The sequence below is a fragment of the Akebia trifoliata genome, unplaced genomic scaffold, assembly GCF_017979445.1.
Source record: "Akebia trifoliata isolate Shusen 1 unplaced genomic scaffold, ASM1797944v1 Contig00333, whole genome shotgun sequence".
Classification (NCBI taxonomy): domain Eukaryota; kingdom Viridiplantae; phylum Streptophyta; class Magnoliopsida; order Ranunculales; family Lardizabalaceae; genus Akebia; species Akebia trifoliata.
In genome coordinates, this window is record NW_028236968.1 from 20,244 (window position 1) to 47,787 (window position 27,544).

The 27,544-nt window shown below is 36.8% G+C and overlaps 2 protein-coding genes across 3 annotated transcripts in view; both read left to right on the forward strand.

The window, feature by feature from the left end:
• The window catches only part of LOC147381616 (enhancer of polycomb-like protein 1), a gene marked incomplete at its 5' end in the record, with an annotated part of 32,309 nt that extends 20,237 nt beyond the window's left edge, over positions 1-12,072 (forward strand). Inside the window, 7 exons of the mRNA XM_086430165.1 lie at positions 5,734-5,799; positions 6,118-6,156; positions 8,984-9,064; positions 9,206-9,253; positions 9,752-9,802; positions 10,317-10,385; positions 11,273-12,072. Coding sequence (XP_086286291.1) covers positions 5,734-5,799; positions 6,118-6,156; positions 8,984-9,064; positions 9,206-9,253; positions 9,752-9,802; positions 10,317-10,385; positions 11,273-11,503 — 585 coding nt within the window. The remainder of the gene's footprint in view (positions 1-5,733; positions 5,800-6,117; positions 6,157-8,983; positions 9,065-9,205; positions 9,254-9,751; positions 9,803-10,316; positions 10,386-11,272) is intronic.
• Positions 12,073-12,922: 850 nt separating this feature from the next.
• Positions 12,923-26,315, forward strand: LOC147381617 (Protein phosphatase 2C family protein). 2 transcript variants are annotated; one of them, XM_086430163.1, is made up of 5 exons: positions 12,923-13,680; positions 23,763-24,125; positions 24,230-24,347; positions 24,539-24,762; positions 25,318-26,315. In XM_086430163.1, exons 1-5 carry the CDS (start codon positions 13,342-13,344, stop codon positions 25,882-25,884), a joined length of 1,611 nt encoding a protein of 536 aa, XP_086286289.1. In that variant the 5' UTR covers positions 12,923-13,341; the 3' UTR covers positions 25,885-26,315. The 2 variants fall into 2 exon arrangements, with proteins under 2 accessions (XP_086286289.1, XP_086286288.1); XM_086430162.1 differs by having other exon boundaries at positions 12,955-13,680; positions 23,763-24,134.
• Positions 26,316-27,544: the final 1,229 nt, after the last annotated feature.

Below are 27,544 nucleotides of genomic sequence, written 5' to 3' on the forward strand. Positions count from 1 at the left end.
AGTCGGGATTGAGCTCTTTGGGGTCGTTGATGAATCACTACTTATGCCCTTTTGTGGCTTGACTGAAACATAACAAATCCCAATGGTTGGAAAAGAAATTGTCGCTCTGGGGAATTCTTTTTGTGTTCAAGTCGATATTGTTGTATCCAAAGGTGGTGATGTTTGGCGGCTTTACTTGGCGCCATATTGCTTGGCATCTTGCCCTTACTTGCCATGTGTTCGACAATAGTCTTTAGATGGTGAATGTTGGGGAAATGAAAACACCTTGCCATGTGAAAATAGGGGGCTAGAGGGGGGGGGGGGGGTGGTTTGAAATTTAACACCGAAAGGACTTCCCGTCAGAGAAGGAGACGGGATAATGAAAGAGATTTCTCTTTAACCGACGTCGACGACTGAGCTAGAGATAGCAAAAAAAAAAAAAACCAAGAAGGAAAATGGGATAGGATCGGAGCTTTTACCATGGAAAATGTATGAAGGTTTCCCCCTCACATACTCGTTGTGGTTGTAAAAGGAAAAGCTCCTAGGGCATAAAAAGAATGGAGAAGAGGGATCGTAAAGAAGGAGAGGCTACATTGGTAGGTAAGAGGACCCAATGAGACCTCCCTTCAACACAAAGCCTGAAAGGAAATGGGCACATCATGGAATCTAACGTCTTATTTATAAACTTTATTGGGGACGATTACGAGGAAATTTTGACCGTATATTTAAATTAAAATGATCAATGGTTTATGAAATTTGAGGATGCCGAAGATTACAACATTAAGGTATTTAAGGGTTTGAATAGTGAAGACCGTACGATAGTCCAAAGGAAAGGGTTATGGCGACTTTTGATACACAGGTTAAAGAATCTTACCAATCTTACCCATTCAAGGGAGCTCATGAAAACGTGATTGCCTCCTTACTCATGGGTAGGGGACTAAATGTAGATTGTGTCAAGAGGTTAGGATGATGAGGCAATGTGGGCCTCCTCCACATGTTAAGCAAGAGACAAAGCCACAAGTTATGGTGCCAACTCTACTGCAAGGAGGGTTCGACGCTAGCTAAGAATGCATTGGACATATGAGACGAGACGTGGCATGACGACTCATTGAGAAGGACCTCAGAACAAGTGCCACATGTTTCGGGTATTTTGAGCATCAAAATAGTGTTGACGTAGCCCTATTTCCCTTAAGTAAGAGCATGGTTATGTGGGGGATCAGAATCAAGAAAAGGAATATGAGATGAGAAAATGGCACAATCCAATTGCTCTAAAGGACAAAGGTTTGGGCTATAAATAAGGTACTCAATAATGGGAGAAACATCTCTTTTAGTTTGACACTTCTTTTTACCGCACAAGAATGATTACCTTTATTCTCGAGCTCTACAACTGGCCAGAGGTGTCTCTCTCCGACAGCTTAAGAAGATCAATGCCAAGTAACAAACAAAACCATCTCTATATGGCTACGTGGGTAGTTTAGGTGTTAGGTGAAGACTGTGTGTACATGTTATCGACATGGCGAAGGCCTTATTTATTCTGTAATCTTTTGTACCTTAGGTAGTCACAACAAGCATGATGGATTCTTTCCCTTCCTCGTATCTAGGGCTTCCCCTAGTTTACCGCGACCACCTTGGCCTCTATTTTTCCCTTTGTGAATAAATTATTTTTCTTATAAAAAAACGAAGAATCAGGACTGGTGGTGACTCCCAATCATCATAAATAGCACAATATCCTCCATCGGATATTCATCATTGAAGATTGTTGATAACTCAATCTATGATGTATTGTTATAGATAAAAATATAATGGACATAAAGATGGTATGATCTGTCATTCTATAACTCAGGTTGAAATGCTCTAAGATATTCTATGACCATCACAATCTGTAAAATCTAAGCCATCGAATCTTTTTTGGTACCTTCAAAATGAACTCACTTTAATACCATTTAATGTAGGCAACTGGTAGAAGGTCTAGCCTTATAAGAGATAAGTCTTTGGTCACCATTGGAATTAAGATTTCTTTAGAGGGAAATCTAGAAAAACTTCATTCAGGGTGCTAATGTATGACCTCCCTACAGTTCATTAAGGAATTAAACAAAAGACAAATACTATTCAATCATCAAAAGTGTCTTCTCATAATGTTCTAAGAACATCTATCTATAAAAAGTAAACCCTGAAACTAACTCAAGGCCTATGCATTGAAGGTTTACGCGAGGCGAGGCTTTAGAAAAGACCTTGGGGCTTCGATGAAAGGTCCTTTTTCTCTCAAAGACTTATGTCTTATACAAAGATGCATTGAAAAAGGATTACGCATTTAGGAATGTGCATACCATGTTGCCACCCTTGACTAAGGCTTGTGCCTTGTGAGAATGTGATGAATTTATTTATATTATTCCAACGTTTTACTTGTATCACTACATAATACTCCTTGTGAATTATAAAATTGTCCCCTATAACAGTTAATTTACGTAAATTTCCTTACCTATGCACATCATATATTTTGGTCATGATCTTTACAAGTCCTATTAGGTTTGCAACTCCAACAATTTATGCTCTTCATCTTCTTCTTCCACCTTTTTTCGTTTATTCCAAACTTCTATTTTTCTTCCTGTGCCAAACCTAGTTCTTCCCTTCCAACTTAGAGTTGTGTTACGCTTTTTTATTATTTTTAATATTTTTATGAGTTTTTAAGTTCAATTTGGGTAAGGGAATTTTAGCAAACAAATCCACAAGATTGGTCTCAAAAGCGAACGGTCCCATTTTAATTTTATTATATCAAACTGGATGTTTTGCTACAGTAACCTTGGCATTTTGATGAAAATGCCCTTGGCCTAAACTTATTTTTATCTTTCTCGGTTTCTAACCCACATCCTTCTCCTCTCTCCACTGATACGAAACAGAAGGAAAAAAAAAAGGGTCTTTGTCTTCATGCCTTCATCCAAAAAATAGGTTTTATCGAACGAAAAAAATTCGATCGAACAATCGAACCACCCTCATTGTTTTTTAATCGAACCTAGACAACCCTCATTGTTTTGAAGCGATCGAACAACTCATCCATCATCTCTGGTTTTGTGTGGATTTGCATCGTCTTCAACTGTCTGCAATTGCGTCAACTTCAATCGTCTTCAACAGTCTGCAAATAGCACGTAACTGACGAGCTTAGCAGATTAAGGGCTATGGGCTATGGGTTAAATTAAACCTTCATGGGGCCTGTACTGGTAATCTAGGTGTGGCAGGTGGAGGGGTGTCATCAGGGATGAGAATGTTGATCTCATTCAAGCTGCAGCATGGTTTTTTGGGCTCTCAACGAACAAGGTGGCTGAATGTAGATCGTTGCTCCACGCCTTAATGGATCTCAACCTTAGTTCCAAAAAGGTTTTATTGAGACAGATTCTTTATTGTTGGTGAAATGCCTTTCGGGTTCGGATATTCCTTGGTTGTTGGAGCCTTAGATGGATCTGATTAGGCATAGACTCTTGAGTCTAACATGGAGAGTGTACCATGTTTGGCGGGAGAACAACACAGTCACAGACTCAACAAAATTTGGAGTCCTTCATCAAACCTCTACTGTGTATTCTGATTTTAATAGCCTTCCCTTGTGTTCTTAGAAAATTTTCATGGGTAGCCTTGCTCTCCCTAACTTTCGTTTTGTAAATTAAGGGTCTTTCCCTTTGGATTTCTTTCTGGTTTTATACAATCTATTCATTTAGCACAAAAAAAAAAAATTTCCATCTTAGTTATTATGTAATCAAAATTTATGCTTAGATCTTGTAACTCAACTGAAAAAGTTGACTCTGCCAAGTTCATAATTTCTTACATCTTGATTTGTTAATTCTAAATCAAAGACATGAACTCAACTCTTAAATTTCCTTTGCTCGTGAGATGGACCTTTATGGTCCAGTTTCCCTGGTAAGGGTTCAAGGAAACAAGAGGATGAACTCTTCTTCTCATGGTCATTTGTGATGATGGAGCCATACTCTTGATTGTTCGTGTTCAATTCAAATCGGCGAGTTGTTCGTGTTTGAATCAAATCCAGGGGGTTGTTCGTGTTCGATTCAAACCAGAGAGCTGTGACAATCGATTCAAATTAAAGAGCTATGAAGATTGATCCAAATCAACTTTGTTGTGAAGATCGATTCAAATAAAAGAGTTGTTCGTGTTCGAGCGAGCGACTATCAATTCAAATAAGAGATTTAGAGAGGTCTTCATGTTCATTCGATTGAACCTGTCTTTTTGATGAAGACGAAGACCTTTTTTTTTTTTCCCTTTTGTTTCGTATCAGTGGAGAGAGGAGAAGGATGTGGGTTGGAGAGAGAGAGAGAGAGATAAAAAGAAAATGAGTTTAGTGGGTTAAGGGCATTTTCGTCAAAATGCTGAAGTTATTGTAGCAAAACGTTCAGTTTGCTATAATAAAATTAAAATGGGGCTGTTTGCTTTAGGGACCGAACTTGTGGATTTTTTTTACTAAAATTCCCTTTCGATAATAAACATTGGAATGTGAAATTATGATCCTCATACTTTTTGAGATTTTGCTATGATTTTTGTTTTCTTTTATCTTATTTTTTATATATTCATTTGATGTTTAATTATTTATTTTGTTTTAAGAAGTGCCGCCTCACCTAGCTTACGCCTCATGCCTCAAGTCTTTTGCTAGTGCAACCATAGTGCCAAAGTTGGGATTTGGCAAAGTTGGGAAAAATAAAAATATACTATTACTTATGGATAATGTATATATATATATTTTGAACAAAATTAAAAATATAAATGTGTATTTTTCAAATCTTGGCAAATAAGTCTGGATTAAATCTCTGATTGAAAGAATCAGGAATTAATCGTGACTTTTTCAAAAAATTGGAGAATTTTATCACTGAGTGCAATGCCTTGCCTCATCTCATACGTCATTTAAAAAGACTGATCCTAGCCGTATATTTGTAACAAATGTTTTCTTAATAATACCAAAATAAATCTGACTTCCCTACCAAAACTTTTCAATGGAGATTTAACGCTCTAAAACATCAGAATCCCCACAGAAGTTGTGAAATAGGTGTATATCTTGGAAATAGCTTTCCAACGCATCTAACAGCTTCTAAAGCAGTGTAAAAATTTATACCTGCTAGAAGTTAGTGATATCTAACCTGATGGGATTTGTGAATCTGGACTTTTTTCCTGTATCTGTTCGCTGTGACTTTACCTTTGATTGCCTATCATATGATTTAACAGGCACACTACTTTGGCGGCATCATATTTTCTTATTACTATTAGTTGGATTTCACTAAAGAACATTTTCTTTCTGATAGAGTAGGATGTCTTTTGATATCATTTTAAATTATAATCTATTGAAATGAAGTAGTTACCTCTAGTTCATGAACATATTTAAAGTCATAGATGTTGAACTCTATAAAATTTCTTATATTGGCTCACATACCAACCTTATTGGATTGCATATTCTGAGGGAGAGATTCTAGTGAAGTTAAGGGGCATGGAAAAATAGCTCCTGATAGTAGAACATTTGAACTTCGTACATCCAAATTCATGGTTATTTATTCTTTTCCTAAGAATTTGACAAAAAGATGGAGGGTGTAAGTCATAAATTGTTGCTTCTCTTAATTGAGGAGCTAGGTTTATCAAGTATACATTTAATGGTGTGGTATGCTTTCTTTATACTTCAACCAAGCAAGCTATCCTTATCAAGTTGTCCTGTTTGAGAGACAGCAGCTTGCATTTATTCTAACTATTTACAGTTTCCTTATGCTGCAGGCCCTACAATCCCAATCCGTACGATACCCAGTTTTCCAGACTGTATATAACTATTGGAAAGCAAAGGTATGTGTCCAATGTTTAACAATTTGATGTCCTACTTGTGGTTCTTGTAGTTCAGGGATATTTTTTTATCGTTATGGTATATGTGTGTGCATAAATATTACATGACAGTTCTAGTGACAAAAGGTGGTGATCTACACAGTTTTTGTGGTTTCTGTTAATCTCTATATAGGGGTAGTTGAGAGCTAAATTCACTAGCCAGTTGTGTCCTTTTTAAGTTTATCTATGAACTCTTTTCTTGACAAGTGTAAGTTTAAATCATATCTTATGCGGTGTTTAAACTCTTATGCATTTTCTTTCTGTCTTTCTTTATCTTATCAGCGAGAACGGCGGCAAAAACCCATTCTTCGTCAATTGCAGGTGATTCTACTCTGGATAATGGTCCAATCTGCAACATTTTTTTTCTTGCATGTTGGTTATGGATATGATAATCTGATTACGTATTGTACCAAGAATCATGTTCATCTTTCTGTGTTCTCTCGTTACATCACCATGTCGGGGTTCAGGAATAAGTCGACAGGGGGAAAATTCGAAAAAGAAATCAGGTAAACTTAGGAAAATTAAGAAATTAAACAAAATAATGTAAAAATTTGTAAAAAATGAAACAGTATATTTCACACATTACACATTCATTCTAATTTTTCAGTATATCTTTTGAGCAATTATTTAATATTTACACTAAATAAATGAATATGATAATATTTTTCCACACACTTATACATGCTAAAAAGTGTGACCATTGATATAAAATATCAGGAGGCAATGCATGACATTGATAAAAATTAACAGACATAACATCAAGGCATATTATATCATCACATCCCATTTAAACTACTGAATAATCACCAAATCTATTATTGATATCATCTGTACATCCACAAAAAGGAATCACAGTTCCACAACATCTTCAAGGTTAATATGTTAAAGATATTAAAAGATTGCAATCATGAATCCAAGATAATATTCTTTTTTTATTGAGAAGATAATATTCATCAACCAATCAGAATCATCAAATTCAATAGTATCTTCATTCTCTTAACACTTGATCAGAAAAATGTTCACCATCATCTTCATCTGGGTCATCTCTTCTTTCTAGTGCATCACCTAGGAGAGAGTCTAAGAAGATTGAAATTTTATACTGGTTGGTTATGAATTGTTTTTTGTTCTTATTTGCACGTCATAAAATGCATGTTCATTCAAATAAAAGATGTGCCTATTGCATGTTTATTTGTGAAATGGGTTCAGATATTAGGATTTTTAAATTTTTTTTATCATTTTTTTAAGTTACGCAGGTGGCTTTTTTTATTTGAAAAATAGTGTACCTCACGTTTTAATTGTGAACGTCTTTACTTTTCTAAACTTGCAACTATTGAAATGTCATGACTAAAATGTGATTTTTTCAATTAGTAGCCAAGTTTGGTGATTACAAATTGCATTAGATATATAGTTTTACTAGCTAGATGTGTAGTTTTATGTAATGATACCTCTAGAATTTTACTGATAAAAAAGGAGAACGTAATGACACCTATAGCTGATCCAATGTATAAGGAAGGATCAACAACTTTTACTTGAAAGGTTCTCATAGGTTAGTCTGAGGCTAGTAATAACGCCATATCTTAAATTAGGGTTGATAACATGAATTTTGTTTAATTTGTAAAGGAAAAAAGTCACATTTCACGATCTTTTTTCAATAAGTTGCTGAGTTTGATGACTATGCATTACATTTGATGTGAAATGTGGTAACTATCCAAGAGCTACTTTACCATATCACGAATTCAGTGGTTTCAATAGATCCCCTATAAGAGTTCATCTTGGACCAGATCTAGAACTACCCTCAACGGTTTGTGTAACCATAAATGCAATAGGATTTATGGTTACATAAGATATATGGTATGGTGACTATTGAACTACTTTTCCATATTCCGAATTCAATGGTTTTGATAAATCCCCTATAAGAGTTTGGCTTGTACCAGATCTTAGAAGTATCCTCAACAGTTTGTGTACCATAAATCCTATTGCATTGGTTGAGGTCTGTTGACTTTGTTTACCATTCTGTTGTAAATAAATGATCTTATCGTAGATTCCTTGTGGTCTTTTTCTATTTTAGTTGGGTTTGATATTTTAGATTTCCTATTTCCATTATGTTGCATTGGATTTCCTGTTTCCATTCTGTTTCAGTTTTTGTAACCATAAATCCTGTTGCATTGATTAAGGTCTGTTGACTTTGTATACCGTTATGTTGTAAAGAAATGATCTTATCATAGATCCATTGTGGTCTTTGTCTATTTTAGGGCTTGATATATTAGATTTCTTGTTTCCTTGTAAACTCTCCATTTTAATTTTTAATTTTTATTTTTTTTTGGGATTTTTGGGGTGGAAGTGGGGATGGGGGAGATACACTTTGCTAAGAAGTTACATCAACCCAAGTATTCTTCTTTATGATTTACCCGTAAGCTTCCTGATTTTTGTTCACTGAACTCGACCTTACTCTTTCCCCCTTCTTTATTCGAAAAACTCTTTTGGCCTTGCTCCCTCTTGGTTATTTCCAGATCCCTGTAAATGTTCATGCATCTCTTTGGAAGATGTGAGGTTGCGTTCCCCTTGTGTCTAACATGAAAACCTTTCCTTTCGGTTCTTCGCTGAGCTGCACTAAGTAGCATAGATTATTTAAAAGAAAAACAAGTTAAACCGTCCCTTGCTTAAGTTTCATTAGTACCAGGCCAGTTGCTCATGAACGTGGTTCTAATCAAAGGCTGAGGCCGAAGTTTTGTTTTTCAAAGTATCAAAACGTCTTTAGTTTTTTATTTATAAATTTGTTGGATTAGATGGATGTGGGTCATGCACTGGTTCTAAGAAACTGGGGTATTTAAGAAAAACAAGAAAGCCTGACTGGTCATTCCTTGTCTTCTCACCCGTGCATTGCTGATGATCAGTGTTGATTATGAGATGCCAGTTGTCACTACTCGGTGTCCATGCCACTGCATTGTGTAATTCTCCTTTTAGTTGTTGAAAACATATTTTCTTTTGTTAGACAAAGTTTCATAGAGGAAGTATGTAAGCATAAATATAAATTTGTTGACCGTTCAATTATATCTATGCCCTATGTCAAATGTCTAGTGCCGTGAAATAGTTCCTTCCAAATGTACATGATGGTCCAGCTAATTTGAACCTGTTTTTGTCAATGCAGCCCCCTCCACCAGTTAATGATACCAATCCGTACAATGTATTTAGGCCAAGGGAGAAAGCCCACCGGCTACACACAAGAAGGGTAGGTCGTGGTGTTCTTTCTGAATTCCTTCCCATATTTATTCATATAAAGGATAAATTTTAATTTTATTTCTTGTTGAAGTACCAGCACAACAGATTGATCAGCCCCCTTACAAGCTCTTACTGTTTCCTTGGTATTTAGATGCAAAGGAGGGAAAACAATGTCCAGTCTTTTGAAAAGCTACGCCTGGTAAACACCATTATCAGTTTGACTCCTTTTTATACCTCATGCTTATTTTGACCTTTAATGAACTCGAAATCTCTTTTTGAACTATCACTGTTTGGTGATTGAAAATGGTTATTGCAAGCTCAGACCTCAGTTAATTTACGAGGATAGAAACAAAAATGTGCTTTCCGCTAATTAGTGCTTGTGTTCTTACATGGCTTCTTAAACGGCAGGGTCTTTTGTCTTTCTTTCGCTTTTTTCAAATTGTTGTAGGTTTTTACTTATATAAAATTAGTCTAGGTTTTGTACATGCTCTTGTTGTAATTGTTGTTCTTCTGAGGTCACTAGTTTAATTCAAAAATGGGAAAAAAAAAAAATTAAAATTCAATAGAAAGATTTTGTTTCTGAATATTGGTATGTTTCAGATGTCATCTTAAAATAATTTTGAATTAAATATAAATGCTCATGTTTTCCTTCTACTTGGTTTTTTTTTTTTTTGTTGGTTCGATTCACTTTCTTCAGGTCAGGCACAATTTGTATCAAGCCAAAATAGTGCTAGAGTCACTGATTAAGGTATGTATTTGTTTCTTTCTGGAAGAAGTTCAAAACCTTCTTAATAATTTTATTGTTTTATATTTCTTGGTATGAAGATTCTTATTTACCACTTGAGGGCATGGTTTTAGAATAATGAATGGCAGTTCCTATGAGATCCGCTTGAAACCGTTCCTTTTTTGAAAAATGACAGCATTTTTCAATGTTTATAATGGTTGTTATGTGTGTAAAATAACAGTAAATACCAGTGCATAAGACAATGCCACCATGTTTTTTATACTAAAAGGCAAAATAATAAATGCCTTTTATGGACATTTATGGAAAATCAAGGGTTGTGGAGCTTTCTAACATCCCCCTGAAGTCTTGGACATTAGCACTCCACTATAATACACACATATAGGTTTGGCTGTTGTTATGTAATGCCATTACATTACTGTTATACCAGAAATAATGGTAAGGCCTGCTGGCAGTTATACCATTTTCTAAAAACCTCGCTTGAGATCCACAGTTAGCCTGATAGAGTAATGATTTGCAGAGGGAGGAGAAGAAGAGAGAAGTTATGGAGAATGAAATTCGTCTTCAACGGATTCAAATGAAGTATAAGGTATTCATATGATATCATGTTTTGTCTTCTTTGGTTGCTCCAATATTTCTTGCAATATGGGGTTAATACCGTTCTTTCTAGACAAGTTTGTATTGGAGCCTGGTAGGCTATGAACTTAAAAAAAGCTTAAAACAAAGAGACAGTTAATCCATTTGCTTTGAAGTCCTGAAAATAAGATTACTACTTTTCATGAACCATGTTAGATGTCAGGTAATCCCATGGGTGGCATATATGCAGCATTTTATGCTGTTTTTGTATACCTTCAAAATTGAGCTCAGTAAGTTTTAGTGGTTGATTGACTGCTAAGTTTTAGTGGCTTTGCACCATGATCCTTGGCATTGCCAGGCTATGGTTTTACTGAGGATGGTTTTCTCGGCTCAAATGGACAAACAGGCAGCCATGTACTAAAACAGCTCCCGTGTGCCTTTCATGGCTTCAAGCTGATGATGATCACACATACACAAACACACACACACACACACACACACACACACACACACACACACACACACACACATATACGAGAAAACCAAGTCATATTTCTCTTTTGTCAATCTTAAGCTTAGCAAAAAAAAAAAAAGAATTAATTTTATAATTTTTTCTTCTGTGCATGTGGAACCAAGTTATATTTCTCTTTTGTCAATTTTAAGCTTAGCAAAATTATTTAATTTTTATTTTTTCCTTTTCCCATTTTCTTCTAAATGGAAAAGGAAACTTAAATTCTAGAGTATGGACAAAGATAATTGCTTTTGAGGGCCTTTGACCTCCCCACTTGCCAAATAATTCTGAAATTTGTTTTTTTGTGTTTTTATTCATGTCACTTTTTTGGCTTGCTGCATGGAAAATGCATTGCCTAATTCGAATAGTTGAATATGGGATTAATGCAGGGTCCACATGAGCCAGTTTTGTTGTTTACAAGACCTTTAGATCCAGAAAAGTTGGCTGCTGCAGGCATCATACCACCAACAAAACCCCCAATTGAAAATGGCTCTTCTGCACCGCCATATTGTTATCGTGGAAGGATTGGGCGAGGAGGGCGGATAGTGTTTGATCGATGGAATCCACTTATGCGAACTCCTATTGGTTCATATTCCAAGCCTCCACCACCTCATGGTTGAATCAATTAATTAGATATTTTAAATGCTTCAGATGGACTGAATCTGAACCAGGCAAGTTCCCTCTGGAAGATAGAAATACTGCTAAAGAGCACCACTAACCTTTCATGATGATGGTATGGAGAGATAACCAGCAAGTTCAGAGGCCTGGGGCAATATTTTCTACTGCACAGGTGGGAAAACCACTTCCACGACCAAGCATGGCATGGTAGTATGGCTTGTTCAGGTCATTTGGGGAATTGAAGAGTTCCTCCTTGTTTATCTTCCATGACCTGTGCCTCCTTGCCCATTGTACAATTATTATTATTATTTATCTTCATTAAAGCAACATGGAATTATTCCAGAAAGGAAAATTCTAGAGTCCAGCATCTGTATCCAATTATTTACTGAGATTAGAAGCTATTCTTTAGTTGGAAACTAATCCTTAGGAAACCTATATTGATCTGATCCCTAGGTAAATTTATAGAAGATTGAGGGAAACATAAACTGATTGATTGTTCTTCTGTTCTTAAGAAGGCAATCCATCATGGAAATCACTCGAACAAGCAGAATAGGATTTTTCATTTGCTTCACCCCATTTGTGTCACCATTTTACAGTAAATATAAGTTGCAACATCTGAGATGCTTACAAACGTTGTTGTCTCTCTTGCATGTTAAAAGAAGGAAAATAATACTGGGCCTTGAATTGCTGTTTAAGAAAGTTGAGATAATGCTTAGTCATTGATCCATTAATTAATTCAAGGTATTAATTATTATTATTATTTTTAGTTTCTGTTGCATACATTGATAAGGTAATTTGGTTGAGACCGAGGATAACAAACTAAAAGTAATCGGTCCAGTAGGAGGTAGGTAAGGGTGGCTTTAATGCATTTACTGCTAAAGTAGAAGATGATGAGTTTCCAACCACAAAATTCAGATGATGTTAACCACTAAAATTGAAGAAAATAACAATTCCCTGGCTGCCCAGTACAAAAATATCTAATTTACTATCTAATCTTCAAATGCTCAACTTCTAGTTATGTGTATAACATTTTCAGGCAAGACCTACTTTTCAACAGCAAGAAATATAGAATATGAGAATATTGAAATTCTATTGGATTTGGATGTCTATCAAGGCCACTTAACTCAAGAACTCCTATATGACTTACTAACAACCATGGTTTCAAAACTTGTCCGAGATCGAGACGTATCGTCCAAGTCGTCTTGGTATCAAGCATGAATGAGATTGATGCACAAGTCAATTTTTAAAATGAGATTTAATACTTCATGCTCATTTTTGAAAATTTTGAAAGACGAGACGTCTCAAATGTATTGGAAGATTCGACCGAGATGACTCTTATTAGGCATGGACGAGATGCGAAACTGAGTTTTAAAACCATGCTCATAAGTGAAGTTAAACGAGTTTCTTGGTTTCAATTGAGATTCAGAACTCAGAAGAGAAGTCAATTAAAAATTCAATCCAGAATCCAGACAGACAAGTTATTACTACTAAAGGGAAGAGTCTAATCTAATAACACATTTGGAGATGAAAGTGGGATTCGGACGACCATATCCACTACTTACTTTTTAAGCCGAAAAAAAAAAGGCCGTCCTCATTTGGAGATTTTCTCTCTCTAACTCTATTGAAGAACCCTCGTCCCTTGGTCTGTCCTCTCCTCTATCGTCGTCTCACTGATACCATTACAACCATCATCATATATATTATGTAAAAAATAAAATTGAAAACTGCAACATCTGTGTGCCACTATCTGTCTTCCTCGTACTCTCTTGTCAACATCAGCACCATCGTATAATATATTGTAGTTAGATAGATTGATAAAGAGGATCGATCGATCGATCGAATGGGTTCGTGTTATTCGAGCCAAGGGAGTAGAGAAGTAACCCTAGACTCCGTGGACTTCCCTAGCTCTATCACTACCGCATCATCTCCTTCTCTCTTTAAGATGCTCCTCTGTTCGGGGAACTGGAACAAGAAGAATAAGAATAAGAATAAGAAGAAGAAGAAGAAGAGGGGGATCTTAGATTTGGATGAGAATCGAAGCTTCGGAGGGAGTGCAGAAGAACGTGAGCTCCATAGAATCCCTGGAAGAATGTTCGTCAGTGGAGGCAGTGACGTGGCATGTTTGTTTACTCAGCAGGGAAGGAAAGGAATTAATCAAGATGCTATGCTCGTCTGGGAGGTTAGTACTTAGTGCTACAACAAATACAAAACAAATCACTCACTTATTTCTCTATAGAAATTAGAAAAGCTACCTTCACTATTTCTTCTGTATGGCTTCCTTTTGGAAAACGCAACAAATCTCCCCTTGAGTCTTGAGAAAAGGTTCAACTTCTCAAAGCATTCTCTAAAATACTATTTTTTTTTCCCATCAAGAAGACCTTTGAAATAAATTTAAAAAAAAAAAAAAAACAATTTTAATTTTACTACCAATTAACTTCAGTATTTCTCTATTTTCTTTTTTCTGGAATTTCTCAAACTGACTGAGGCCACAGTTAAAATCAAATCTTGTTTGCAATTGCTTGCTTGCTTGCAAGAGAAGAGGTAGTTTAGACTTCAATCCTTTTTCTATGAAAAGGATAGGGAGAAGATATATGCTGCTTGCTTCTATAAGAGAAAATATACTCGACTTGAGAAGGAATGTTTTTAAAATATATATATATATATTGGAAACGAAAGGCAATCAAGATTGTAGTGAAATGTGCATATGCAATCTCTATGAAGGTATGGTCATGAACCCAGGTCTGTGTTATCACTACAATCATGGACTTTTTGACGATGATGAGTCAATAATATTTGATTCCCTCACAGATTTCTGGCAATTATTAGATTCTATGCTTTGTGGCGAAGGAGTTTGCTCCCTATTGAGTTGGGGGGAATACATGTTTCTTACCCCAGTCCACCAAGTGTATGCCCTTAGTGCATGCCCACTTCTTTTTGGCTTAGGACATGTTATTAAGGCCTCTTTAGGAACACCCTTGGAGTATGTCTTTGAGATTGTTGGAAACACTTATGGTGACTTAGCATACCTTGTACAAGTTCAAGTTCAACATTGAAAAGACTTGTTATTTTGCTTCTCTTTTTTTTTCTTTCTATCATGTATTTGTTATTAACGTGTTTCAGCTAGTTGAGATCAATTACCAACATGATGAATTGTACTCATCAAAGAAAATAAAATAAAAACTCATCAAGTGTGTGCACTCAGTTTTTACCTGTTTGCATTAACATGGTCATCATTTCACAAGTTGACATCCTTCAACAAAATCAATGCATGTTTTATGTAGCTTATTAAATGTTTTGGTGTTGCTACCATCACTACCTTGAAAAACCAGTATCAAATGAACCTCCATAGAGAAGATATTGCAAGGGGGACACACAAAACTAGGTTTTCATTCATCGTCATGTTGGTGCCAGTTTGTTGTCACAATATGATATTAGCTTGAATCTTTGGTGTTGTCTACATTAGTGTCTTCTCTAGGGGCGTAATTGAATTGAGAGAAAAACTTGATTAATTTAATTACGAAGTCCTAATTAGACTTTTAAAGGTAATTACAAGGTCTAATAAGAGGAAAAGACAAAAAAGGACAAAGACATAAAAAACACATTAAATAGAGTTATTCAACACTACCCCTCAAGTTGGTGCATGGATATCAGTAACGCCCAACTTGGACAAGACACCTTGAAAGGCGTTTTTGCTAACACCTTTAGTAAGAATATTAGCAAATTGCTGAGATGTAGGAACAAAAGGAGTACAAATTAGCCTAGAAATAATCTTTTGTTTAATTAAATGTCTATCAACTTCGATATGCTTCGTTTTGTCGCGTTGAACCAAATTTGCTACTATGACAATAGTTGATTTGTTATCACAATATAGTGAGAAGGGGGCTGTCACGGGAAAACACAGATCATCTAGTAAGGTCTTGAGCTACAATAACTTACACAATCAAAGTGCCATAGACTCAGCACTTGACCAAGAAACCACATCTTGCATTTTTCTGCGCCAAGTTATCAAGTTACCACCAACTTTAGTACAGTTCCCAAAAGTTGACCGTTTATCAGTCACTGAACCAACATAATCTGCATTAGTCCATGCCTCAACGCGAAGATGACCATGATTACTGAATAAAATACCTCGACCAGGATATCCCTTAAGATATCTAAGAATACGATAGACATTAATAAGATGAGATGTGAGAGGAGAATGCATAAACTGACTTATAACACTAACAACATAGGCAATGTCGGGACGAGTCATAGCCAAATAGATCAACTTTCCCACAAGACGTTGATATTGACTAATATCTGGCAAACATTCCCCCTCAGAATCAATCAACTGGTGATTATGTTCGATAGGAGTATTGGCGGGACGAGAACCAAGCTGACCAAAGTCACTAAGTAAATCAAGGACATATTTACGCTGAGAAATAAAGATACGAGAATGGGACCGTGCAACCTCAATGCCCAAAAAATAACGAAGATGCCCAAGGTCCTTAATATCAAATTGACGTCTTAAGTGGGATTTTACCTCTACAATGTCGTTGTCGTCATCATCTCTAGTAAGGATAATATTATCCACATAAACAATCAGAGTGACAGTTTTTTCCTGGGAGTGACATAGAAAAAGGGTATGATTAGCAGAATTTTGATGGAAATTAAACTGAAGCATTACCTTAGTAAATCTCTTAGACCATGCGTGAGGAGATTGCTTTAGACCATAGAGAGAACGACAGAGATGACAGACATGGCCAAAGGAGGTTGTTGTAAGAAAACCAAGATGTTGAACCATATAGACCTTTTCCTGAATATCACCATTAAGAAACACATTCTTGACATCTAACTGAAAGAGGGGCTATCCTCGGATAGTAGCAACAGAAAAAAGAATGCGGATGGTGGTCATTTTGGCAATGGGAGCAAATGTCTCCTGGTAATCAATCCCATAAGTTTAAGCATAACCTTTGGCCATTAGATGGGCCTTATAATGAGTAATAGAACCGTCAGGATTATGCTTAATGGCAAACACCCATCGGCAACTTCCAACCTTCCTTTCAAGCGGAAGAGGAACTAGTTCCCAAGTCTAAGTTTTTTCACTAGCATTCAATTCATCCATCATAGTTGCTCGCCACTCAAGATGAGCAATAACATCTGCATTACTATTAGGAAGAAAAACAACGGAAACAAAATCAAGAAAACTCTGATAGGAGGGTGAGAGAGTGAAATCAGATACATAATTAAATATGGGATAAGTACACATGCGCTTACCCTTGCGAGTGGCAATAGGATGATAATCACAATGGACAGTAGGAGGCGGAGTTGGAGGCGAGGAAACAAGTTGGTTTGACATAGAAATGATGGGAGGAGTGTGTGGCCGTCGAGAGTAAACTTGCAAATGAGAAAGTGACTAACTGATAGGAGATGGAGAAGGAGGAACATGCATGGGAAGGGGAAATAACAAGGGAGATGGGTCATTATCATCAAGATAATCTAGAGGAAACCACTTCAACTGAATGCCAACTGACCCAATGTAGTATGGGGTATACTCAAAGAAAGAGACATCCTGAGAAATAAAACGCCTTCGAGAGGGAGGGTGATAACAACGGTAGCCTTTTTGGGTAGAGGAATAACAAAAAAAATATATTTAATAGCCTTAGGATCAAGTTTAGTACGAGTTTGATCAAGAATTTGAACAAAACAAACACACTCAAACACACGTGGAGGAAACAGAAATAATGGACGATGCGGATGGAGCTTAGAGAAGGGAGTGGCAAAATGAAGAACTCGAGAAGGGGTCCAATTAATAAGGTAAATGACGGTAAGAATTGCATTGACCCAATAGAATTATGGCATGTTTATGCCAATACAGAAGGCACAGGCTAACTCTAGAATAAGATGATTTTTCTTTTCTGATTGACCATTCTGTTGAAGAGTCTTAATATTGTACATTTGATACTCAATACCCGACTTTAAATAAAGTTTTAAAACCTCACTATAAGTGTATTTTGTACTATGATCAGAACGGAAAGTCTTGACGGTACGATCAAACTGGGTATGAATCATAGCAAGAAATTGCTTGAAGATTATATATACTTCACTCTTGTGTTTCATAAGATAGACTCAAGTGGTACGACTGTGGTCATCGATGAACATGACAAAATAGTGAAAATCAAGAGTAGATGTTACGGGAGAAGGATTCCACACATCAGAATGAATTAGGTCAAACATAGTAGGTGCAATAATATTTATACTAATAGGATAATGAGAACGAACATGTTTAACTAATTGACAAGTTTCACAAGAAAAATCAAGCGAATTGGTATTATTAAATAAAGTAGGGAACATGTGTTTCAAATATTCAAAGGAAATATGACCTAAGTGTAAGTGCCAAAGCATTGCAAGAACCTTATTAGACTGACTATTATTACTAAACTGAGAAATAGAATGGGTGCTAGGTAAAACAAATGCATCCAAAAGATACAAGCCATTCACTTCACGTCCAGTGGCAATTGTCTTTTTCGACTCCAAATCCTGAAAGATACAATGAGAGGGATAAAAGATTACATTGCAGTTCAAATGTTTGGTAATGTTACTAACAAAGATAAGATTAGTAAGTTGAGGAACATGCAGTGTATTAGATAATGCTAGAGAAGGTGTAACAGAAAAATGACCTTGACCAACGATAGAAGATAAATAACCATCAACAAGGTGAATCTTGCGATGACTAAAACAAGTACTATAGGTTTGGAACAGGGAGGACATACTAGTCATGTTATCTGAGGCCCCAGAATCAATGATCCATGGTGAGTAAGTGGTAGAAACATTGTGTGCAAATATGCAAAGGTACTTGAGTAAGCGAAAGTAGAAACTGGCTAAGATGAAGTCTCTATCTGAATGAAGAATTTCCTGAACCTTTCAAGCGTAGTCTAGGACAGATACTGACTCCGAGGATGAGGTAATAGCTGAAGGGAGAGCCTGATCAAAAGTCGACTAAGAGATTACATGAGTTGAGGATCAGTTAGATAGTTGACATTGTTGACTATGATGATCATGAAGAGCATAGCGACAGGCTTACATGTGACCCAACTTTCCACAATGATCATATTTATATCGTTGACGTGTAGGCAGAGATCTGTTGGGAGGTTGTGGAGAAGGTATGCGAGCAAGCATTGCAAAGTGGTCTCCAGAAGAGTGGGGCAGGACAACTGTACGACAACTCTAATCAGCTAAGACATAAGAATATGCAGTCTGTAGGGACGAAAATGGATCCATACCTAATAAATGAACTCTCGCATACTCAAACTCATCTCGGAGACCGACTAGAAACTGAAAAACTCAATTCTTATCCAGAATCAACGCATATAATGCCTCATCAAAAGGGTCCTTCTAAACATAGGATGATGAATTGAAGGTGAATTTTTCCCATCAAGCACGTAGTTGTGATAGGTGGTAACTGAAGAGTCATCTTGTGAGAGACAGGAAATCTCACGCTCTAAGTTAAAGATCCGGATATTGTTTTGACGTTGCGAGTAGATACTCTTTGCAGAATCCCATATTTGTTTTGCAGTCTTAGAGAATATAAAACTAGCCGCAATGTGTGGTTGCATAGATGTAACTAGTTAAGAACGGACTATTGAGTCATTAGCAAACCATTGGGGGTAATTGGTGTCTGTTGGTGCAAGTTGTTTATCTGCCCTTGTGAGGTACCCGATATTTTCTTTTCCACCAAAAAACATTTCAACTGATTGGGCCCAAAGAAGGTAATTAGGACCATTTAATTTCAAGGTGGTGATTTGGATACTTGAAAAGTCGATCGAATGAGAGGGAAGACCGCCCGATCCATCATTATTACTAGTGATCGAGAAGGAAGATGTCTCGGAGGCCATCAAAAAAATTGATGTGCTTTGGATTGGAGAGAGTTCAAATAAGAAACTGATCGCAACACCCTAAAGGTGGTAATACACGATCATAAGAGGTGTGGTGTGGAAGATGATCAAACATTGTTGAAGGTGATCTGAACATCCATCAACTCAATCATATGGCACCACGAAGCAGTTTTGCGGCTGCTGTAATACTCAAATAAGGTTCTAGTGGCTTTCACATGCCCCAAAAATTTCCGAATAACAGTTGGTTGTTGTCGCAACCCTCTAATAGCAAGGTTGTTGTGCTCGCAGTCTCCAAACAGCAGGTTTGTTGTTGTTGCAACCCTCAAACAGCAAGTTGCTGTGATCGCAGCCTCCAAATAGCAAATCTGCTATGATCGGAACCCCCACACAGCACCACTGCTATGGTCGTAGGCCCTAAACAACATCACTGCTGTGATCGAGGCCCCAAACAACACCACTGTTGTTGTTGTAAGTCCCAAACAACACCATTACTATTGTCGTAGATCCCAAACAACACCACTGCTATTATCGTAGGCCACGTAGGTGTCAAACAACCAAGGGCTTGTTGCTGCAGGTCTCTGTGGATGGTCCAATGACCATCATTTGGCTTAACAGCCACCAAAAAAGACAGCAACTCTGCTATTGCCTTAAGCTGCAGTGTATTCTAACACTTTTATCGTGTGGTGTGATAAAAAACCCCTGTAGGGGTGAAGACGAATCTAAAGACTAGAGGTGTTGAAGATGGATGTAAGGGAGGAGAGGGACGATGGAGTTTGTAGCAAGAAAGAAGGGGTCGATGGGGGTAGGCTCTGATACCAAATTGAATTCAGAGAAAAACTATTAATTTAATTACAAATCCCTAATTAGGCTTTGAAAGGTAATTACAAGGTCTAATAAGAGGAAAAGATAAAAAATGACATACATAAAAAATTCATAAAATAGAGTTATTCAATAGGCGGATTAACAGTAGAGGCAATTGGGGTACTGCCCCCATAAACTTTTTTAAAAACTATAACAATTTTTTTGTTTTTTTTGCTGACAACTATAAATTTTATTGAGCAAAGAAGATAAATACTATGGTTGGTCGAGATGACCAACAAAGCAAAACACCTAACTATTACATACAGAGTCCCATCTAAAAACGAAGTCCTAGAAGAAGACCCCTTTAAATTCAGGGCACAACTTGCACCAAAAGAAATACAACCCCAAAATGTTCCAAATAACATCCCGACTAGAAGCCAAAACACCTTTGAAGATCATCCTATTCCTTTCCAACAAAATCCCCAACGTAATAGCAAAATGAAGAAACCTCTAAAGGATTTTCCTTCTCCCCAAAAACAAGGATGAATATCAACTTTGCAGTAAGGAAAGCACTGAGATAAGATTTATCCAAAAGATTTTAAAAAGACTAAAGAAATGAGACCAAATGCAATGAGCTAAGTGACAATGAATCAAAATATGGCAAACTGATTCCCTATTCAAGTTACAAAAATGGCAAAAATTTGGAGTTATGAATCCCTGCTTAATTAGATGGTCAAGAATAGGAAGTTTGTTAAGTGTAGCTTGCCAAATGAAGAAACAAACTCGTGAGGGGGCTTTCAGATCCCATATGAATTTAAAAGGAAAATTCAAAGGAGTGGTAGATAAGGACATCCTAAGGCGAAGGAACTAACAGTAAAGTTTAGGACCTTAGTACGAGTCCACTCCCTTCCATCATCTTTTATGACCACCCAATGAGTTTGATCAAGCTGAGACGTAAGCTCTTGAAGGTCTTGAATTTCCCACTCATTGAAGCGCCTCTTGAAACCAAGGTCTCTTACGGGTTCGATTCTCTCAAAGTTCAAGAATGCAACACATGGCAATCCTTTTTTCAAAAAAAGGTTGTAGAGACATGGAAAACGAGAGCAGAGAGATGAGTCACCACACCACCAATCCTCCCAAAATATGATCTTGTCACCCTTACCCACTTTGAATTTCTCCCACTTCTTAAACTCCGACCCAACTTTCGTTATCCCTTTCCACATGCTACACCCATAAGACACTTTGACCTTCCCACTCTCCCAACCATTTCAATTTTTCCCATATTGATCTAACTATCATCGTCCAAAGATTAGAGGTTTCCACTCCAAACCTCCACAACCACTTACCTAACAGCGCCCCCATTGGAAACTCTAAAACCCCTTATGCCTTAACCCCCATCCTTTTTCAACTGACAAACCACTTTCTAATTTATCCAATGAAAATTTTTCAACCCATTCTTATCATGCCACAAAAAGTCCCTTATCAATTTTTCTAATCCCTCCACACTCTTAGGGATAGTAAACAAAGGTAGGTAGTAACCAGGATGCTAGTTAGCATACTTTTGATTAGAGTGGTCCCCCCACCTTTGGACAAATACCTGGCTTTCCAAGATTTTAGTTTCCCTTCCATCCGTTCGACCACCGAATCCCAGATTGACTTGCTCCTAGGCAATCCTATATACGATGTTAGGAGAACATCTCTTTGACAACCAAACATTGTTACCCACCTAGAAACCCCCACGTCACCCCCAACCTGAAACAATTTACTTTTTCTAAAATTTATCCTTAAGTATGAAACTCGTTCAAATTAACAAAGAATCCCCCTCAAGTACCTCACCTTATCGTTAGACGCATCCAAAAAGATCACCGCATCTTCAACAAATCGTAGAAAAGACACGTTGGAATCATTTGCTCCCATCGTGAAGTTGGAAATCTCCCCAAGACTATTTGCCCTTTTAAAAAATCGGCCCAACACTTCCACAACCAACACAAACAACATAGGGGAGAGGTCAAAAGACCAACTGAAAATCGATCGATTTTTTTTCATTCCCGAGGAGGTGCATATCTTACCCGGATCTTCTTCCATAATGGTACGGAACAATAGTATCATTGGAGTAGATACACAAATAACTTTAAATATAAAAAGCCGAGTGGGCGGATTAGTTCGAGTGGAAAGAAAAAAAAAAAGGCTTGAACTGAAAATATTTTCTGGGGATATCCATTTTCCTGGAGAGACGGATAAGATATCCTGGCACAGCGGCATCTTGATACCACCAGGAACGGGAAAAAAAAATTCTAAAGAATCCAAAAAATTGAAAAATTGGATCTATGTCCAACGGATCACACCTACCAAGAAAAAGTATTTTGTTTTGGTTCGACCCGTAATCACATATGAAATAGCGGACGGGATAAATTTAGCAACACTTGCCTAGAGCCATGCAAGCTCCTTTAGAAACCAATATGACTTCCATTAACGAGGATCAAAAAAGAGTTTGAGGTTACGCACTTCATTATCCACTCTATCCAAATATCCCCAAACCCCGTTTACTGCTTCAAATATCTTAGATTGCCCAATTCACATGATCATAGGCCTTGTGGATGTCGATCTTACACACTAGATCTGATTTATCAAATCTTTCCTGAAATTAATGCACTCGTTTGCTATTAAGACGCCATCCAAGATTTGTCCCCCCCTTTCACAAAATCTCCTTGCTCCGGCTCTATCAAACCTTCAATCACCTCTTTCATCCTATTAGCCAACACCTTTGCTACTTATATGTTGTAGCAGTGAAAAACAAAGTCCGCTACAATTTCTCCCACAATTTTTTTTAAATTTTATAAGGGTCTTAGTTGCCCCCACGTAAATAAAATCCCGGCTCCTCCCTGCGATTCTCTGTCCAGAATGGCACTTGCATTACAAGAAGCCAATGTAACTATTTGGTTCCAAAGCCTATGGTCACTACTGGTCACTACTGGTGTTGATGAACTAGAATGGGCTGGCAGTTTAGAACTTAGTTTTCCTACTTTGCACCTCACTCACATAACACAGAAGAATCTCATATACTAAGGGAAAAGTGTTTGCTTTCTTTGCATATTCTGTTATGGTGGTTTAGTCAAGTCATCTCCTTTGCTCAAGTGGTGTTTGGCTGCATGGTTTGGTCTGGCCTCATGAGACCTAACGTTGTAAATGAACTTAACTTCTTGTTTGGATGGAGCAGGTTAGGGAATGTGGGTCACGGTCAACCCATGGTTTTGTGCATCTTACACTATTTTGTGGTCAAAAGGCAAAACTGTTTATAGGTGTTTTTCCTCAATTGAGGGTTAACCCTTGCCGGCGATTGGCCATGAAATTCCTGCACTCAAGTATGCTCATAGTGTCTTAATTTTTTTTATTGTTATATCAACATAGGACTAGATTTATATCTATTTTTGTTTTAGTGCTCGGACTGCACTTCTGCGACTGCAATATATTCATGGTTATGCTGTTGGAATTAGTGCAACTGCTTATGCATGTATATGTGTGTGTGTGTGTGTGTGTGTGTGTGTGTCATCAGTAAATATTGATTTGTCTGGGTTCATCACTTCAGAATTTCAGTTCAGAAAATGATACAATTTTCTGTGGAGTATTCGATGGTCATGGTCCTTACGGTCATATGGTTGCCAAGAGAGTTCGAGATTCCCTTCCTCTTAAGCTGTGCTCCCAATGGAAAGCAAATTCCAGTAATGACCGGAAGAGCAATGTGGTTGTGACGTTGGATTCTGAGGAAACAGCATCTTTTAGCATGGATGATGAGTGGTGTGAGTCCTTAGATGATGAAAATGTGAAGCTCCCACAGATGTATCTGCCATTGAAACAGTCTTTGTTGAAGGCTTTTAAGTTAATGGATAAAGAATTAAAGCTGCATCCAACAATAGATTGTTTCTGCAGTGGAACTACAGCGGTCACTATGGTAAAGCGGGTAACTATTTATATGATGCTCTTAAATGACTTTTTATCTTACCTCCTCTCACCAATTTGAGATCAATGCAAGATATGCAACATTTGATTCTCTAGGGTCAAGATCTCGTAATCGCAAATGTTGGAGACTCGAGGGCAGTACTGGGAACGAGAGATAAAGACAACTGTTTGATTGCTGTACAATTGACCGTGGATTTGAAGCCCAATCTTCCACGTATGCTTCCTTTGCTGTATCTTCTCCTACTAGTTCCTTTAGTTTTCTTCTGTCTTGTATCAAAAAAGGCTCCTGTAGATTAGTATGACGACATAAATTCACAGCTACTTACTGCTCAGCTTTCATGCATTTCTTTTCTTTAAATGAAATGTGGTTGCCCATGAAAAGAACATCATGCTTGTTATATGTAGGGGAAGCTGCTAGGATTCATCGATGCAAAGGAAGGGTCTTTGCTTTACCGGATGAGCCGGAGGTTCCACGTGTATGGTTGCCCAACAATGACTCACCTGGCTTAGCAATGGCTAGAGCATTTGGAGACTTCTGTCTCAAGGATTTTGGTTTGATTTCTGTTCCAGATGTTTATTATCATCATTTGACAGGGAGAGATGAGTTCATTGTTCTAGCCACTGATGGGGTATTTTTTCTCCTCTTTTCATTTAAATTAATTGTTGGTGTAATTGAAGAGAATGAACTTTATTGATAATCATTATGCTTGATTGATAATTCTTGGGTGATTATTACATGAACCCTAATAGGTTATTTATAGATATTACATCAACAACCAATATATAAAAAATAACTTAATGAAGATTCTAAGTAATTATTAATACTTCTAATGTAGAAGATCCTCATTGATATATTATATACTAAATAAATCATTCTCCATCACAACCTACCTTTTGTGATGAGATACACTGATTTTTTATGCAGAAGGATTGTCTTAATTTTTTTATTGTTATATCAACATAGGAATATGCAATTGGTTTCGTTGAATAGATGCTCTTGATCTCATTGATGCTTTGGCTTACCATATAGGCTTCTGTACTTAATTTCTACATTTTTTCTGTTGCTGATCAACCTTCTGCAGTATCCATCTATTAGCTATGCTGAATCAATTCTTAGTTGGAGTTTATAAGTCTAGATCTTTTAATTTTCAGTGTTCAAATTGAAGAGCTAGACTTTTATGCAGGTCTGGGATGTTCTGTCGAACAAAGAAGTCATAGATATAGTGGCATCAGCCCCAAGTAATGCAACAGCTGCCAGAGCTCTTGTAGACTGTGCCGTTCGAGCATGGAGGCTCAAGTTCCCAACATCAAAAAGTGATGATTGTGCTGTTGTTTGTCTCTTTTTGGAACATCCTTCTGCAGTCAATCAAGTTCAGGAGGAGGAGAATGCTTTAGAAGGGAGACGTGAGGAGTTGGTGGAACCCACGATTTCAACTTGGAAGGAAAGAGAAAAAACAGATGGGAATGAGCAGGGTTCATATCTGGTTGGTGATTTGGCTCATAGTCCTGTTTTTCTTCAAAACTCTTGCGCACTCCGAAGCTCTGATGAAATTGTACCTGTTTCCGAGTCAATGGAGGAAAAGCGTCCTGAGAGGTGTCAATCTACCAGGAGCCTTGCTGAATGCATTTCAACAGCCGAAGACGAGGAGTGGTCGGCCCTAGAAGGTGTTACCCGGGTTAATAGTCTACTAAATATACCCAGATTCTTGTCTGGCGATAAGAAGGCAGCCACTTGGAGAAAGTGGTTGTGAAACATGTTCAACCCCACCTTGATAGTCATAGTATGCAGAGACAACAATCTGCCATCCATTCAATCTTGCATTGGTGGGCTATTATCATCATCAAAGCTGAGCTTTCGGTCAATTTCATGTGTGTTATTGAGTATACTTTGTGGGCCTGGAATAATTTTTTACACTTTTTATGTCCTTTTGAGGATGACATTTCATAATTTATGTTGCACGTTGCATCGTGAATATAGTAACTGTTGATCTTTGCCCCAATAGAGCAACTCTTAGAACATTCTTCCTTTTCTCAAGGGGGGTGGGTAGTGATTTCCTACTATAGTCATCTAAATTCTAATGCAGCATGCTTCAGGAAAAGCATTGCTGCCTTTTTTTTATATAAAACAAATCAATCATACAATAGAATAGTTCGAAGAAAAAAAAAAATTATTCTGTGGAAATTTTGAAATAATTATGTTACTCTTTTGTACTTTTGTAATATTAGTTGATATTTTTTTTATTGGGATACTGCTTCTATGATAACATCGCTAAAATGGCGGAGAGGTATCTAATAAGCATGGAAAATGATACTTATATATTCAGTAATAGAGAAAATTTCATTTATCATTTAATGTATTTTATACTTAATTGTTTATGTTCATGTCATGGACATGGTGGTGTATAGATTATTAATAGACTACTAGAAGGGGGCATGTGCAAATGCACATATCTTTGAAGGGTTTATTTCTAATTTAAATTAAGGGAGGGTGCGATAAACTTGAGATACTCTAGCACGACTTTTAATCATATTAAGCTTAAATGTTAAGTTGAGAACATTTTGGAATCCAAATTTTGGTGTTGAGCTGCGCAACTATGCCTTCTCTCATTATAATAGTATAGATGTGGTATGCCTTCTCTCATTATAATAGTATAGATGTGGTTTAGGTGGATAAAAAGAGGGACGCAAATTCTAAGTTAGAACTCTCTCAATATTGTATTAGAAAATTAAGGATTATAAAATAACTAGATTAAAAAAAAACTGTATTCAAAATTAAGATCTGGACACTTCTAAGAACAAAGTACTTGATTGTCTCAAGCTATTAGTAGTTAGACAAGGCAATGTGTGGGGCTTAATTGGTTTGCTACATTTTTATATGTTTCAAATCATTTATTGGAATTTCTTAAGAATTTAAGAGTTGGAGTTGATTAACTTTTACAAATGAATTGCAGCACTTTCACATTGTAAGTCATTCAATCAAAATTTTAAGAATTTAGGAGTCCATTATATCTTCAATTGTCTGAGTTCACCACTTTTTATTTATTGTTTAGTCAATATTTTTATTGTTGAGGTCATTATTTTTTATCTGACAATTTTTAGAAAATGTCGACTCGACAATAAAAATTGGTGAATCCAATACCAGTAAAATCCACTCAATTTGAAATAGCAACTTGTCTAGATGATTTCAAATTAGAAGAATCATCCTTGATTGATTTCATTCAAAAATAAAGGAAAAAATTGAAAATAATTAAAATTTTTTTTTACATGTCCTTAAAAAAGGCTTTGAAAATGACTTCTCCCTTTATTAAATTCTTTACCAAGGAATGGAGTCTCCAAAATTTCATGGGGATGTCTAAAATTCAAGTTTTTTTAATATGAAAAAAGTTGAGATTGAACGGTTAGGATATTCAA